At 50.4% G+C, this 16,597-nt stretch overlaps 1 protein-coding gene across 1 annotated transcript in view; it reads right to left on the bottom strand.

Moving 5' to 3' along the window:
• Window positions 1-10,908: 10,908 nt before the first annotated feature.
• LOC137446155 (mucin-5AC-like) overlaps window positions 10,909-16,597 on the bottom strand; it is a 66,925-nt gene continuing 61,236 nt past the window's right edge. Inside the window, 5 exon segments of the mRNA XM_068148544.1 lie at window positions 10,909-11,359; window positions 12,366-12,477; window positions 13,126-13,171; window positions 13,809-13,931; window positions 15,072-15,170. Coding sequence (XP_068004645.1) covers window positions 11,152-11,359; window positions 12,366-12,477; window positions 13,126-13,171; window positions 13,809-13,931; window positions 15,072-15,170 — 588 coding nt within the window. The 3' untranslated portion in view covers window positions 10,909-11,151.

Raw genomic sequence — 16,597 nt, 5'->3', positions numbered from 1 at the left:
TAACATGAAATGTACCAATCTGGGCTGTGAATGGACAAGCCTTGATAATTGTAATGCCTTTGTCACTGGGAGACAAAGAAGGATGATTCAATTTAGAATCAGAATCAGTAAGGTTGGAAAAGATTTCAAAGATCATCAAGTCCAGCCTGTCACCCAACAGCTCATGACTACTAAACCATGGCACCAAGTGCCACATCCAATCCTCCAGGGATGGTGACTCCACCACCTCCTTGGGCAGCACATTCCAATGGCCAATTACTCTTTCTGTGAAGAACTTTCTCCTCACCTCCAGCCTGAACCTCCCCTGGCACAGCTTGAAACTGTGTCCTCTTGTTCTGGTGCTGCCTGCCTGGGAGAAGAGACCAACCCCCACCTGGCTACAATCTCCCTTCAGGTAGTTGTAGGCAGCAAGAAGGTCTTCCCTGAGCCTCCTCCTCTCCAGGCTAAGCAACCCCAGCTCCCTCAGCCTCTCCTCACAGGGCTGTGCTCAAAGCCTCTCCCCAGCCTCATTGCCCTTCTCTGGACACCTTCAAGTCTCTCAATGTCCTTCTTAAACTGAGGGCCCCAGAACCGGACACAGGACTCAAGTTGTGGCCTAACCAGTGCTGAGTATAGGGCATAATGAGTTCCCTGCTCCTGCTGGCCACACTATTCCTGATGCAGGCCAAGATGCTGTTGGCCTTCTTGGTCCCCTGGGCACACTGCTGGCTCATGTTCAGAATTCATGTTTGGAATTATCTCGCATGCTAAAATGACTACAGAGAGTGAAAGACTACACTGAGCTTATCTTCCATGTCTGTGCTGTCCTTGCTCCTCTGTGGATTAGGTTCAGGAGCCCGGCATGGTGTCCCAGGGTGATGTTTTTCTACCTTGAATGCATTTCTGCAGTACAAATCAGCTCAGCATGGAGCATTCCCCCCTCTACTCTGCCCTGGTGAGGCTGCACCTGGAATATTGTGTTCAGTCCTGGACCCCTCACTTCAAGAGGGACTTCAGGGAGCTGCTTGATGGAGTCCAGTGCAGAGGCACAATGATGATGGAGGGAGTGGAACACAGAATCATACAATCAATAAGGTTGGAAAAGGCCTCAAAGATCATCAAGTCCAACCTGTCACATCTTCACTACCAGGGGAGATTGAGGGAGCTGGAGTCTGTAGCTTGGAGAGGAGAAGGATGAGGGGTAACCTCATTTATGTTTATAAAGCTGTGCAGGGTGAGTGCCCAGAGGCTGGAGCCAGGCTCTGCTGGGTGATGCCCAATGCCAGCACAAGGGGCAGTGGTGGAAGTTGAGGCATAGGAAGCTTCATGGAAACAGGAGGGATTTTTTTTTCCTTGTGAGGGTGACAGAGCCCTGGAGCAGGCTGCCCAGGGGGGTTGTGGATTCTCCTCCTCTGGAGATATTCAAAACCTGCCTGGATGTGTTCTTGTGTGACCTGGTAGAAGTGACCCTGCTCTGGCAGGGGGCTTGGACTGGATGATCCTTCGAGGTGCCTTCCAGCCCCTGGCATTCTGTGGTTCTGGGTGATTTGAAATGCTGCATGCTGCTTGAAAGTTGGACTCAATGGTCTTAGAGGCCTTTTCCAACTGAAACAGTTCTGTGATACCTCTGAAATGAAACTCTAAATCATTATAAAAGTGCAGATAGTGGGGGGAATGGTGACAAGTTCCTGCCCATGCAGCAGACCTGCATCCTCTGTGGCACCCCTACCTTCCCAGGTGCCCTTGTGTGGCAGGTATGAGGCTCTGGAAGCAGAACCAGCAAGGAGTGTGATGGGAAGGGTTTTATGTTGAAGGTGGTGTGTTACTGCTGTCCTCAGTGGGGGGAACAAAACCAACACTGAAAGCAGCTGGGAAAATCAAGGGAGTTTAATGACTTCAGTGTAGTGGTGCAGTCAGCTGCCAGCAAACAGCAGGATCATGAGGACTGTGTGTGACCAGCTCTGTGTGGACAAAGGTGCATGATGCTGGATGTTAAGGCACAGCAGTTCTGTTTCTCTGGCTGTTGCTTGGATGTTTGAAATAAAAGCACTTTGTGTGAGCTGGCCTGGGGGGGAGGAGTGGGGGAGAGGGGTAGGGGTGAAGGAAGCTTATGCTAAAGGAGTTCTCAATCCTTTTCTGCTGCAAAACCCAATTAAGACACTTCCACTCCTCTAGAGGAAAGGGCATAGGGTTTTGAAAGAGAAATAAGGAGACATGGATTCAAGGTCTGCATTGTCTTAGTGTTTTGATTCCAAGCTAGTTTGTAGATGATTTTTGTAAGAGAAACAAGTGATGTGTCATTAGTGATTTACAGCAGGTCAACAGACCAGGTTTTAATGGACACTCTGTAGGAAGGAGGTGTTTAGTTTGCAGCCAACTCCTGAATAAAGGTCCACATCTCCAAAATCAAGGCTCTGTATGATGTGATCCCCATATTTTGGGCAAAACCTTTTCACACATCTTCTGTGTTCAGGATGAAGTCAGCAAACTTTGCATCCTTCTGTTAGCTACTGGCCCAGTATTTGGGGAGCCTGGGAAGTCATATCAGTGACTTCTCCTGTTGGCAACGTGAGCTTGAGGCTCAGCAAATGGAAGTGTTCAAATAGGAGGTACTGTCCCAGGTTGAGGCAGATCCTCCCTTGCCTCTGTGGTGAAGGCACATTATGCCCAGATACTGAATCTTGTCCCAGCATGTGGACAAGTTCCCCCTCCTCCAGGAGGAAGACAAAAGCCAAGGCATTAGCCAGGCCAGCACGCACCCAGCGCATGCAGTGCTTGTGCTGACACCAAGTATGGGCATAATTCTAGCTTCACGCTTTCTATAGGCTGAAGCCAGTTGTTTATGAGAGTGCCCATTGGTCAAGCCCAGCCTCGAGGAATCTATAAGTATCACCCCAGTTGGTAAACAAGTTGCCCCCTCATTCACTTTGTCTCTGTGCTTGCTCGAGAGAGTAACTCTCGAGCTGCAGCCTTTGCCATTGAGCTTATTGTTGTTAGCTTCTGTTATACATGCACGCGTACTGGAAGCCTCTGCATGGTGAAGAAGCCCAGAGGGAGGACCTTAGCAACGCTGAAGAGCCCAGCATCACTACAGCCAGTTGTACTGACCGGGAGAGCCCACCGTGCCACCAGAGGACTGGACTGACCCCCGAGGGTAAGATCTGCCCAGTTGCTGGGGAGAAGGGACTTGATCGATACCGAGTCCACATACGCCTAGCCCTGCTGTAGCGGGAGAGGAGCCGCCATGTGTGCCGCTCTGAGCCCTGTGAATCTCAGAAAAGACTAAGGCATTGTTTGTGCCTATACTGCACCAAACCTGGGACCACTCGGAGAGTCCCACTGCTCCTTTAAGCTCAGTAAACGAGAATCCGCCGCCTAACGCAGCTGCATTCTACCCCCAAGGCTGTTTGCATCAGCCCCGAGAATCGCCGTGGTTGGGCCAACATCCGTAGCTTTGCCTGCTGCCGTGTCATCCGAGCCCACCTACCGGCCACCATCGTCCCGCCCTGCCGAGCGAGCCAACCTCGACCAGGACCGATCCCTGTTGTCTGGAGGGAATCGAATATCTTCCACGTGCTTTCCACCCATTAGCACTCAGTTCAAAGTATCCGCGTCTAGCAGAGTAAGCGCTGACGCATAGAAAGATTGTAATATTGCTGTGTATAGCCAGGGGCCGCCCGCATCCCGCCGAGTCGCCATCTAGTGGCCAAGCGGCAGAACCGCACCCTTCATTATATAAATATAGAGATAGTCTGTAACTAGTTCAATTAAGTTATAATCATAACACTGAGCCACTTGTGGAATCTATTTCACGAACGTGCACTAGAACATGTATATAAGTTGGTGATTCGTCGGTTATTAATAGTTTGATAATTAATAAAAATAATATTTTCATATTTCATATTTCATAAATTTAATAACCTCTTCACCACAGCCTCCCACCAGGGCAGGAAAAAAAGAGACTCACACCAATGGATTGCAGAAGTGATGGAAAATTTAAATGGAAAAGCAGTGAGTGTTTTACAGAGAGCTACAGGCACAGTGGCAAAAGAGATCCCAAAGCTTACAGAGTCCCTTATAGCACACCCAGAAGCATCCCAGCATTTCCCTTCTCCCTACATGAAGGTATACCTAAAACCCCCAGGGCTCTTTCTTCCCCCCAGCCCCCTCCACTGTTAGCTATCTCAGCTGGCCAGATCTGAGATTGCCCTTCCCCCTTCTTCTCTTGGCGTTAGACCTAGCCAGGCCCAAGAGGCCTTGAGATAACTCCCCTTCCATTACCAGATAGGGAGCATCTCCCATGGGAGCAGTGAGGGAAGAAAGAGGAAATGAGACCTTGCTGATGGGTTTATAGGGAGCAGGACATTATGGGTATGGAATACACAGCTTCCTGTGTCCACCCACTGGGCTGGACACCCAGGGCACCAGACGTGTATCTTGTGTGGCAGCAGCAGGAGGCACCCAGCCTAAACTGCCACAGGTATGAAAGTTAAAGGTAGCAGCAGCAGTGTTCTGATATCACTCACTGCCAGGTAAGTGATATGGTTTGAGTTGGAAGGGACCCTAAAGCTCATCCAGTTCCAACAGCCCTGCCATGGGCAGGGACATCTCCCACCACCCCAGGTTGCTCAAGGGCTCATCCAAACTGGCCTTGAATGCCTCCAGGGAGGGGCATCCATGATGTCCCTGAGTGTTCCAGTGTCTCTCCAGCCTGACTGTCACAAATTTCACCCTCATCTCCACTCTCAGTCTCCCCTCTCCCAGATCAAAGCCATTGCCTCTCGTCCAGTCACTCCCAGCCCTTGCCAAAAGTCTTTCCCCATCTTTCCTGTCGACTCTTCAGGCACTAGAAGGCTGCTCTAAGGTCTCCCTGGAGCTTTCTCTTGTCCAGGCTGATCTGCCCCAGCTCTGCCTGTGGTGTTCAGCTTTGAGAAGGTCCCTCCACTATCCGTAGTTGGGGGAGTTTAAAATGAGCAAGCTGATGTTACATGCCCATGTAAGGCCTCTCCGATGGATGCAAGTGCTCTGCAAGGTTTCCAATGGAATTTAGGGAACAGCTCCCGGCTGAGTATCCTTTTGGGAAGCAAATAATGACCATTAGAGGGCAGCTGAGGGCTTGAACTGGGATGTGCTGCTGAGATGTTCGGGCAGCGCTCCAAGGGGTTGAGGAAACCCTGCAGAATCCATTGGGAAGCTGTTCACTGGTGACAGTGCCATGAAGTAGAGGAGAGGGACTCGGGGGAAAAGGGGAGGAGCACATGGATTTCACTGGCTTCAATCTGAGCTCAAAGGCAGCTTCAGTTGTGGTTTCAGCTGTTGGCTCTGCGTTGTGTGTCACAGGGCTTTGGTGCTCTGCACCCTGACCTGCTGGCAGCAGTTTGTGTAGCTGGGGTGGGTAGCTCTGTAGTGCCACAGCAGGATGAACACAGCTGCTGTGCCTGAGTGCCTCTCACTTGGAAAGGCCTCCCCAAGCCAGCAGTGCTAGTCTGACACAGAGGGTACCCTTCTGTATCCTTGGGTTACACTAGATCTAGATCCCTTTTTTTGGACCTTCACTGTGGTACTCTTTGAGATCGCTCCTTGGTTTTCACTGTGCTAACATTCTAGATCCCAGGGTTTCACTGTGGTATTGTGCTAGATCCTCCCCCCCTCCCCCCCCCCCCCCCCAGTACTGTTCTAGATCCCATTTTTCCTTCACTGTGGTACTGTTCTGGATCCTTTTTTCTCCTCCACACTGCAGGACTGTTCGAGATACCTTTCCTTCCTTCATGGTGGCACTGTTCTAGATCTCTTTACCCCCCCCCTTCACTCCTGTACAGTTCTAGACCCTGGTTTTTGTCCTGGCTTGGCTGGGACAGAATACCAGGCCATTAGCAGTTTGGACTCAGCCAGGGCAGTTGACCTGAGTTGGCTGCAGGTGATCCTAGCCCATAAAACTCGGGCTCAGTATAAAAGAGGATGTTTGCTGGGGTTTTTTGCTCTTGCCTGAGCTCCTCCTGAGACTGCTCCTCTTCCTTCTCCTCCTGAGGACTGCTTTTCCATTTCCTGTGACCACTGTACAGTCACTGAGCCGAGTGTAGCTCTGTGCACTTTGTTTTGGCATTGGTTAGGCTGTTCCATAAAATCCATTTTCATTTTAACCCATGGTCCCCTTTCCCTGACCCCTTCTCTGCTGGGGAGGGGTCACTAAGTGATAGAGCAACTGCTGGAGTCCAGCCCTTGGATACAGGCTAAATGTTGACAGCTTTTCACTGTGGTACAGCTCTAGGTTCCACCTTTTCACCACTGTGCAGTTCTAGATCACATCAGAGGCTCTCTCTGTTCTCCTGGTGCTATAAACCCCCTGGCATCCAGAAAGCTGGAGGGCTGTGCTGAAGCTGTCAAACTGCTCTGCCCAGGGGTTCAGAACTGGAGGCATCTCCTCAAGGTGGTACCTGATGTCAAGGATCTAAGCATGCAGGTGTGAAATTGTAAAGCTGGTGGTGCATGTCTGGCCTGGCTTCAGCCTGGGTTCCCAATGACATAGAATACATAGAATAAACCAGGTTGGAAGAGACCTTCAAGAACATTGCATCCAACCTATCAACCAATCCTACCCCCCTAATCAACTAACCCATGGCACCAAGCACCTCATCAAGTCTCCTCCTGAACACCTCCAGTGATGGTGACTGTCGTAGTTTGGGCTGGGTGTCCTCTGCTGCAGGGGTGCTTCCTGTGTCCAGAAGTCCAGCCCAGTGGGTGGACACAGGAAATTAGGTTATTTCCTACCATGATGCCTTGCACCACTATAAGTTTCGCGGCGGGGTCTGGCACTTCCTCTTTCCTTCCTCCTCGCCACCTGGTAACTGGGGTAGAGATCTCCTGGCCATGGGCCTGGCTAGGCCCAAGGCCACAGGGGGATGGGCAGTCTCAGATCTGGCCAGCTGAGACTAGCCTAGCAGTGGGGGGGGGGGGGAAGGAGGAGCCCTGGGGGTTTGGGTGTACCCCCAGGTGGGGATGGGATCTCTCTGGGTCTGTTTTGGGGTCTCTCTCTTGTCACTGTATTTCTAGTTTTCTGCACGCACTCACTGTTCTATTTAAACTTTTCATCACTTTTGCAATCCGTTTGTCTGAGTCGTTATTTCTGCACGTGGTGGGGAGGGGGGCTGCCCCAACCCATTACAGTGACTCCACCACCTCCCCAGGCAGCACATTCCAATGGGCAATCACTCTCTCTGTGTAGAACTTCTTCCTAACATCCAACCTAAACCTCCCCTGGCACAGCCTGAGACTGTGTCCTCTTGTTCTGGTACTGGCTGCCTGGGAGAAGAGACCAACCTCTGCCTGTCTACAACCTCCCTTCAGGTAGTTGTAGAGAGCAATAAGGTCACCCCTGAGTCTCCTCTTCTCCAGGCTCATCAACCTCAGCCTCTCGTCATAGGGCTTGTGTTCCAAAGCCCTCACCAACTTTGTTGCCCTTCTCTGGACTCATTCCAGCATCTCAACCTCCTTCCTAAACTGAGGGGCCCAGACCTGGACACAGTACTCGAGGTGTGGCCTAACCAGTGCAGTGTACAGGGGCAGAATGACCTCTCTGCTCCTGCTGGCCACACAGTTCCTGATGCAGGCCAGGATGCCATTGGCCCTCTTGGCTGCCTGGGCACACTGCAGGCTCATGTTCAGCCTACCATTGACCAGTGGGATAATACTGGGGCAGAGCAGGGGGAGGGAGTGATCCAGCTGTCTGCTCCACTGTCATAGCTGGTGACCCTGCCTGGAGCCTGCACCCTGGCTGTGGGACAGGCAAACCTAAGAGATGGATGGAGGCCAGCAGTGAAATGCAAAGCTTGCAGAGGTGCCCACTTCCCCCTGCAGGTTAATCCCAATATCAGGTTGTGGCTGTGGAGGCCAGGAAATAGAGGTCCAGTGCTTTCATTCAGGAATTGAATTTCATGTCTCAATAATGCTGTAGAAAAGGTGCAATCATTTGATCAAACACTTCCTCCTTTATTTTTCAGCCAGGCCTTCAGGGCACATTTCAGGCTTTGTGTTGTGACAGCTACTGATAAGCTCCAAACAGTTCAGGTAATCCTGGTGTCAGCTATGGTAGGCAAAGGCAGCAATTTGCTCCCTGGTGTAAATCCATTCACAACCTTCTAGATAGCCCTGGAAACCAATGCACAGTTAAAAAACACAGTTGTGAATCTTGTGAGAATTATGGGCAGGAGAAGTTGCTGACTTCAAGTTCATTGACTTCACCTCAAGTATTCTTCAACTAATCAAATCCTTCATTGATGGAAGGATTTGTTTCTTCAGCTTGGAGAAGCAAGTCCTGGTTTCTGCAGCTCAGGACAGGAAAGGAGGAATAAAGTTTTCCCTTCCCTTTTTTCTTTTCATACTTTTCACAGAATCATAGAATGGTAGAGGTTGGAAGGGACTTCTCGAGATCTTTGTGTCCAACCCCCTCTGCCCAAAGCAGGATCCCACAGGAACACATCCAGATGGGTCTTGAAAGTCTCCAGAGAAGGAGACTCCACAACCTCCCTGGGCAATCTGCTCCAAGGTTCTGGCACCCTAACATTAAGGAAGTTTTCCCTCATGTTGTAGTGGAACCTCCTGGATTCCAGTTTTGTCCAAGTCTTCTTTTGGACTTCTCCACTACAGATTCACAGATCACACTGAGTTGGAAGGGAGCTGCAAAGGGCGTCTTGTCCAGCCCTCCTGCAGCCAGCAGGGACACCTCCAGCTAGATCAGGCTGCCTAGGGACACACTGAGTGTGACCTTGAATGTCTCCAGGGATGAGCCCTCAGCATACAGGGAAAACCAGTCACAGCCTGCCTGTTAGCCCAGCACCCTGGCTACTAGAATTCAGAGGGCAAAGGGCAGAGGTTTTCATCTCTGAACCCTTCAGGCTAGTGAGCAGAATTTTGAGACCTGGGAAGGACTTCTCAGGATCTCAGGTAGTGATAGGACTAGGGGGAATGGAATGAAGCTGGAGGTGGGGAGATTCAGGCTGGAGGGGAGGAGGAAGTTCTTCTCCATGAGAGTGGTGAAGCCCTGGAATGGGTTGTCCAGGGAGGTGGCTGAGGCCCCATCCCTGGAGGTGTTTAAGCCCAGGCTGGCTGAGGCTCTGGCCAGGCTGATCTAGTGTGGGGTGTCCCTGCCCATGGCAGGAGGGTTGGAACTAGATGATCTTTGTGGTCCCTTCCAACCCTGACTGATACTATGATACTAACCTCATCCAGGAAAAGGGGTTTGAGATTGTCTTCATCTCCAAAGGCTGCTTCAGAGCATAACCCATCTGAGGTAGAAAACTTCCCTGGTGCTGCTGGACTCTCCATCATGTAGATCATGAAGATGGATATTGAACTGCCACCAAAACTGAAAAAGTGACTGTGAAGTTTTATTGATCCAATAAGAAACAAAATGAAGAGCACCACAGTCTTGTCTCTCACTGTGCTTTCTGCTAGGACCCTTACAGCCATAAAAGTGGTGTGCAATAAAGCTTTCTCTAGGCACAACAGTTAAGTGCAATATAGCTATGATGTTTCCTGGGTTTGGTTTTGAGACCCCTTGCACCTCTTTCCCCCCAAACTCTCCATTTTATGATTGAATAGAAACATATTGGGGTTGGACTAGGTGACCTCTAAAGGTCCATTCCAACCTAAAGCATTCTGTGGTTCATTCCATCACAGAATGTTAGAGGTTGGAAGGGGCCTCCAGAGATGATTGAGTCCAACCCCCTTGCCAAAGCAGAATTGCTTAGGGCAGGCTGCACGGGAGCACATCAAGGCAGGTTTTGAATCTCTCCAGAGGAGATGACTCCATTACCTCCTTGGGAAACCTGCTCCAGGACTCCAGCACCCTCACAGTAAAGAAATTTGTCCTCATGTTCAGGTAGAACCTCCTGTGTTCCAGCTTGTCCCCATTGTTCCTTGTCCTATCACAGGGCACTACTGAAAAGAGCCTGGCACAACTTCATCCTGACACTCACCCTTCAGATATTTATAGACACTGATAGGATTCCTCATCAGGACTAAACAACCCCAGGTCAAGGTAGAATCACTAGAATAGAATAGAATTAACCAGGTTGGAAAAGACCTCAGAGATCATCGAATCCAACCTCTCACCCAACACCATCTAATCAACTAAACCATGGCATCAAGTGCCTTATCCAGTCTCTTCCTAAACACCTCCAGTGATGGTGACTCCACCACCTCCCTGGGCAGCACACTCCCATGGGCAATCTGTCTCTCTGTGTAGAACTTCCTCCTGACCTCCAGCCTAAACCTCCCCTGGCACAGCTTGAGACTGTGTCCTCTTATTCTGGCTGGGTGCCTGGGAGAAGACACCAACCTCCACCTGGCTACAACTTCCCTTCAGGGAGTGGGAGAGAGCAAGAAGGTCTCCCCTGAGCCTCCTCTTCTCCAGGCTAAGCAACCCCAGCTCCCTCAGCCTCTCCTCACAGGCTGTGCTCCAGACCCTTCCCCAGCTTTGTTGCCCTTCTCTGGACACCTTCAAGTCTCTCAATGTCCTTCTTAAACTGAGGGGCCCAGAACTGGACATAGGACTTCAGGTGCAGCCTAACCAGTGCTGAGTAAAGGGACACAATAACTCCCTGCTCCTGCTGGCCACACTATTTCTGATGCAGGCCAGGATGCCATTGGCCTTCTTGGCCACCTGGGCACACTGCAGGCTCATGTTCAGCCTACTATCGACCAGTACCCCCAGGTCCCTTTCTGCCTCTCCCAGTCTTTCTTCATAGGAGAGACATTCAAGTCTCTTAATCATCACTGTAGCTTCCACTGGACTCTCTCCAGCACATTTCTGTGTCTCTTGCACTGGAGAGCCAAAAACTGGACACAGTATTCCAGGTGTGGTCTTATCAGGACAAAGCAGAAGGGGCAATACTTGCCATCACTTAAGGAAAACCAACCCACAGACCAAGATTTCATTGATTTGACTTTTATTTTTATAGTTTTGGGTTTATTTTGGGGGGTTTTGTTGGGTTTTTTTTTTTTACAAGTCAGAAGTGAGGAAAGGTTTTAACAGGAACTGAGGTAAGTTCTGTTAAAGAGAGTTGTCCTGGCGGGGGGAGACATGGAAACATGATTCCAGCTTCACCCGACTCTCTGGTCTCTCATTGCATTGCTCTTCTGCCTAGGACACTCTCCTTCATGGAACTCTCTCCTCTAGGCTTTTTTGGTGTATATCTGGGACTCCTCCTGTTCAGAGCTTTCTGGGTAGCAGCTGTCCATGCACTGGCACTCTTCCACGTAGACGTATGTATAGCTCGTTGTGGTTCCGTCTTGGCACGTCAGGGTCACCTCTCTTGTCTGGGTTTTGGATTCACGGCAGCAGGTACACTTGTGCTCCATCTGGTTTGCTTCAAGAGAGTACCTGCAATCCACCAGGAGACAATGCACCTTCTCATTACAGTATCACAGTCTCACAGTATCACTAAGGTTGGAAGAGACCTCAAAGATCATCGAGTCCAACCTGTCACCACAGACCTCATGACCTCATGGCACCAAGTGCCACATCCAATCCCCTCTTGAACGCCTCCAGGCATGGGGACTCCACCACCTCCCTGGGCAGCACATTCCAATGACTAATGACTCTCTTGCTGAAGAACTTTCTCCTCACCTCCAGCCTAAACCTCCCCTGGCACAGCTTGAGACTGTGTCCTCTTGTTCTGGTGCTGCCTGCCTGGGAGAAGAGACCAACCCCTTCCTGTCCACAACCACCCTTAAGGTAGTTGTAAAGAGCAATGAGGTCTCCCCTGAGCCTCCTCTTCTCCAGGCTAAACAACCCCAGCTCCCTCAGCCTCTCCTCATAGGGCTTGTGTTCCAAGCCCCTCACCAACTTTGTTGCCCTTCTCTGGACACCTTCCAGCAATTCAACCTCCTTCCTAAACTGAGGGGCCCAGAGCTGGACACAGTACTCGAGGTGTGGCCTAACCAGTGCAGTGTACAGGGGCAGAATGACCTCCCTGGAACAATAGAACAAATAGAACAGAACAGAACAGAACAGAATAGACTAGAATAGAACAGAACAGAATAGAATAGAACAGAGCAGAACAGAACAGAATAGACCAAGTTGGAAGAGACTTCAGAGATCATCGAGTCCAACCTATCACCCAACACCATCTAATCAACTAAACCATGGCACCAAGCACCCCATCTCTTCCTAAACACCTCCAGTGATGGTGACTCCACCACCTCCTTGGGCAGCACATTCCAATGGCCAATCTCTCTTGCTGGGAAGAACTTCTTCCTAACATGCAGCCTAAACCTTCCCTGGTGCAGCTTGAGACTGTGTCCTCTTGTTCTGCTGCTGGTTGCCTGTTTGAGGGACCAGCATAAATGAAACCATAGAGATGATAAATTAAGGGTTTGGGACTCACATTGAGGAGCTAAGACAAGTTCCTTCGCAATAGGACAGCTCAACAGGTTCAACAGATTCACAGTCACCCTGGCGGAGCACTGTTTCCTTGCTCTGTGGTCTGCATTTTGGAGCTTCATAGAAAGAGAAGGGAAAAAAAATACTTTAGATGTCTGCTTGAGAACTGAATGAATGCTGAAACAATTTCCAAGAGCTTGATGTTGGATTATTGAGAATCTACAGTGTGTTGGGGGTGGGTGGGTGTCCTGTGCAATGCAGGAGTTCTCAGGTTATTTGATCTCAGCTGTGCAGCAGCATGGAATTGCTTTGGTTGAAAAAGACCCTGAAGATCATCAAGGTCAAGGTAATGCTGAGGCCTGAGTTGTGGTATTCAGTATCAGGAAATCAGGAGAACAAATTTGCTTTTTCCTTTTCATAGAATCATAGAATCAATAAGGTTGGGAAGGACCTCAAAGATCATCAAGTCCAACCTGTCGCCCAACACCTCATGACTACTAAACCATGGCACCAAGTGCCACGTCCAATCCCCTCTTGAACACCTCCCCAGGGATGGTGACTCCACCACCTCCCATTCCAACAGCTAACAACTCTCTGTGAAGAATTTTCTCCTCACCTCGAGCCTATTGAATCAATAGTGAAGCACAGGGTCTCAATAAACAGGGTAAGTGAAAACTGGGGGAGAGAGGAATCCTTCCATCCACTCAAAGACAAGTTGAGTGCAGTGCTCTTCAAGGAGAGGAAGTGAACACAGCAGTACTTACGTTTGCATACACTGCAGCAGCCATCAGGAGTTGTCTCTGTTTCGTCCTGTGCAGAAGTAAAGAGGAGGATTTGCATTAGTGCACAGGTGACAATCATAGGGGTAATCAGCATTAGTGATCCTGGGCAGAGGGCTCCTGCCACTTGAGGACAGGATGAGAGAAAGCTTGGTTTGTGCAGCCTTCAGGATGGAAGGCTTAGGGCAAGCCTTACTGCCATGGACCAGGACAAAAAGGGTGGCTCCCAGGAGAATGGAGATGCCCTTTTTACAAGGAGTCCCATTGAAAAGAAAAGGGGTGGGTGATGGGGACAAGTCACTGCTGGGGCCATGCCCATTGGACTCCAGAAGAAAATATCCCCCCATGAGAACAGTTGGACATTGGAATCATCTCCTAAGGGAATCACAGAATCACCAAGGTTGGAAGAGACCTCAAAGATCAAGTCCAACCTGTCACCACAGACCACATGACTAGACCATGGCACCAAGTGCCACGTCCAATCCCTTCTTGAACACCTCCAGGGATGGTGACTCCACCACCTCCCTGGGCGAAGCAATGGAGTCCCTGACATTGGTCAGTTTGAAGGCTCAGCTTGGTAGGGTGCTGGGACAGCTCATTCCTCCTTGCCCCCCACCCCCCCACCCCCCACCCCTTGTTCTTTTCAGTTGTATTTGATGGGAACATACAGGATCACACTCTCCTGGCTCGTAGGCAGGGCAGGCTCGTTTGGCTTGGACTGGAACAAACTGATCTTCAATCTGTTCACATTTGTAATGGCTGCAGTTATCCAGCTGCAGGATCTCATCCACCTGAGAGTTAGGAAGCAAAAACCAAACCATTCAGTTATTGGGTTTTGGGGTTTAGTGTGGGTTTGGCTTTGATTTTTTTTTTTTCCCCAGTGCAATCAAACAATAGCAGCATGATTGCTTCAAAAATGGCTGGACTAATTATGCTCTCACATCTCAAAGAGGCTCAGAGGCTTCTGAGCTTCTTTCAAGTAATAAAAGCAAAATTTTGCAAACTGGATCTAAGCCAAAACTTAAATCCAGGATGTGGACACTCAGGGTACAAGTTAGAGACCATTGCCTGCTTAACTACACAGATTAGAGTTTTGTTTTCACAGAGTCACAGAGAATGGTTTAAGTTGAGAAGGGGCTTAAAGATCATCCAGTTCCAACCCCCTGCCATGGGCAGGGACACCTCCCACCAGCCCAGCTTGCTCAAGGCCTCATTCAGCCTGGCCTTGAACACCGCTGGGGAGGAGGCAGCCACAGCCTCCCTGGGCAGCCTGTGCCAGAGTCTCCCCACCCACACTGTCAAGAATTTCTTCCTAATCTCCAGTCTAAATCTGCCCTCCTCAAGCTTCAATCTTGTCCTATCACTTCAAGCCCTTGTCTAAAGTCCCTCCCCAGCGCTCCTGGAGCCCCCTTCAGATACTGCTTTAAGGTCTCCCTGGAGCCTTCTCTTCTACAGGCTCAACAGCCCCAATTCTCCCAGTCTCTCCCCACATGGGAGGTTCTCCAGCTCTCTGATCATCTTTGTGGCCTCCTCTGGACCCTCTCCAGCGGCTCCAGGTCCCTCTTGTGCTGGGGGCCCCAGAACTGGAGGCAGTGCTGCAGGTGGGGTGTGAGCAGAGCAGAGGGGCAGAATCCCCTCCCTGTGCTGCTGCTCTCCCTGCTCTGGATGCAGCTCAACACACAGCTGCCTGCTGGGCTGCCAGGAACCACTGATGGCTCCTGGGGAGTTTGTTACCAGCTGACACCCCCAAGGCCTTCTCCTCCAGGCTGCACTCCAGCCTCTCCTGCAAGTAAGTATTCAATAGAGAAAACTGGTGTTGTTTTCAGAGTAATTTCAGTGTTAACTTGATTTTTACTAGTAAGGGAGAGGAGCTGAGTCACATCTGTCTGAGCTGTGCTGGCTCATGGGCCTGCAGACAGGAGGGTGCTTACCTTGAGCACATGAATGGTGTTGTTCTCCAGTTTGATCCTGCAGGCTACTTCAACACACTCTCCGCAGCACTCTCCATCCTCAACCATGTATTCATAGCCCTGCTCACAAGGAGGGGAGAGAGAAGGGGTGTTGGCTTGGTGTGTTCATTTAAAGAGCAGACAGAAATAATTTTAATCCCCAAGAGAAGTAAAATCACAGAATCATAGAATCAACCAGGTTGGAAAAGACCTCAGAGATCATCAAGTCCAACCTGTCACCTAATACCTGACACCTCCTGACAACTAAAGCATGGCTCCAAGTGCCACATCCAAGCCTTTTCTGAACACCTCCAGGGTCAGTGACTCTACCACCTCCCTGGGAAGCACATTCCAATCACTCTTTCTGGGAAGAACTTCTTCCTAGCATCCAGCCTAAACCTCCCCTGGCATAGCTTGAGACTGTGTCCTCTTGTTCTGGTGCTGGGTGCCTGGGAGAAGAGCCCAACCCCCATCTGGCTACAACCTCCCTTCAGGGAGGTGGAGAGAGCCATACTATTTCTGGTGTAGGCCAGGATGCCATTGGCCTTCTTGCCCCCCTGGGCACACTGCTGGCTCCTGGTCAGAAATGAAGGCCCTCTCATTGCATTGGAGAGAGAAATACAGAAATTGCATTCCAATTTATACAGGAAAATACAGAACACATGAAGTCTGAACTCCTAGTGCATAGACAGGATGCATGAAAATCCCCAAAGGGAATCATAGTATCAGTCAGGGTTGGAAGGGACCACAAGGATCAGCTAGTTCCAAGCCCCCTGCCATGGGCAGGGACACCCCACACTAGATCAGGCTGGCCACAGCCTCAGCCAGCCTGGGCTTAAACAGCTCCAGGGACGGGGCCCCAACCACCTCCCTGCACAACCCATTCCAGGGCTTCACCACTCTCACGGTGAAGAACTTCCTCCTCACATCCAGCCTCAATCTCCCCACCTCCAGCTTCATTCCATTCCCCCTAGTCCTATCACTGCCTGAGATCCTGAGCAGTCCCTCCCCAGCCTTCCTGTAGCCCCCTTCAGATCCTGGAAGGCCTTCTCCCAACCAGACTAAACCACAAACCCCAGTGCTCTCCCCCCACCCCCTCCACCTTGCCTCCCTTCTCTTAGGCCCAAGGAGGCTGCAATTGCACAGGAGAAAATTAGGCCTCTGAAGGGCACAAACAGACCTGACCTATCCCTCCCCCCCTTATTACCCACATGAGAGAGACCAAAGGAGGGAGAAAAAGAGAGTGAGTTGGCCTCGCTGCCAGCTTAGGAGGAGACAGCAGAATTCAGTCTCAAGTCGCTGTGCAGAGCACTTTCTCTCAGACTTAAGGCAGCTTTGATTCAATTTTGTCTCTTGTTATTTCCAGAGCAATTAGTATTCAGTATCACTAAGGTTGGAAGAGACCTCAAAGATCATCCAGTCCAACCTGTCACCACAGACCTCATGACTAGAGTAGGATAGGACACTACTGCCCACTGCAGGCTTGAAGTCACAACCTTCCCATTAAG

This window comes from Melanerpes formicivorus, unplaced genomic scaffold (assembly GCF_026170545.1).
Source record: "Melanerpes formicivorus ecotype bairdi unplaced genomic scaffold, bMelFor1.0.p_v2 SCAF_16, whole genome shotgun sequence".
Taxonomy (NCBI): domain Eukaryota; kingdom Metazoa; phylum Chordata; class Aves; order Piciformes; family Picidae; genus Melanerpes; species Melanerpes formicivorus.
The sequence above is the reverse complement of the archived record's forward strand: the minus strand, read 5'-3'. Positions and strand labels throughout refer to the sequence as shown.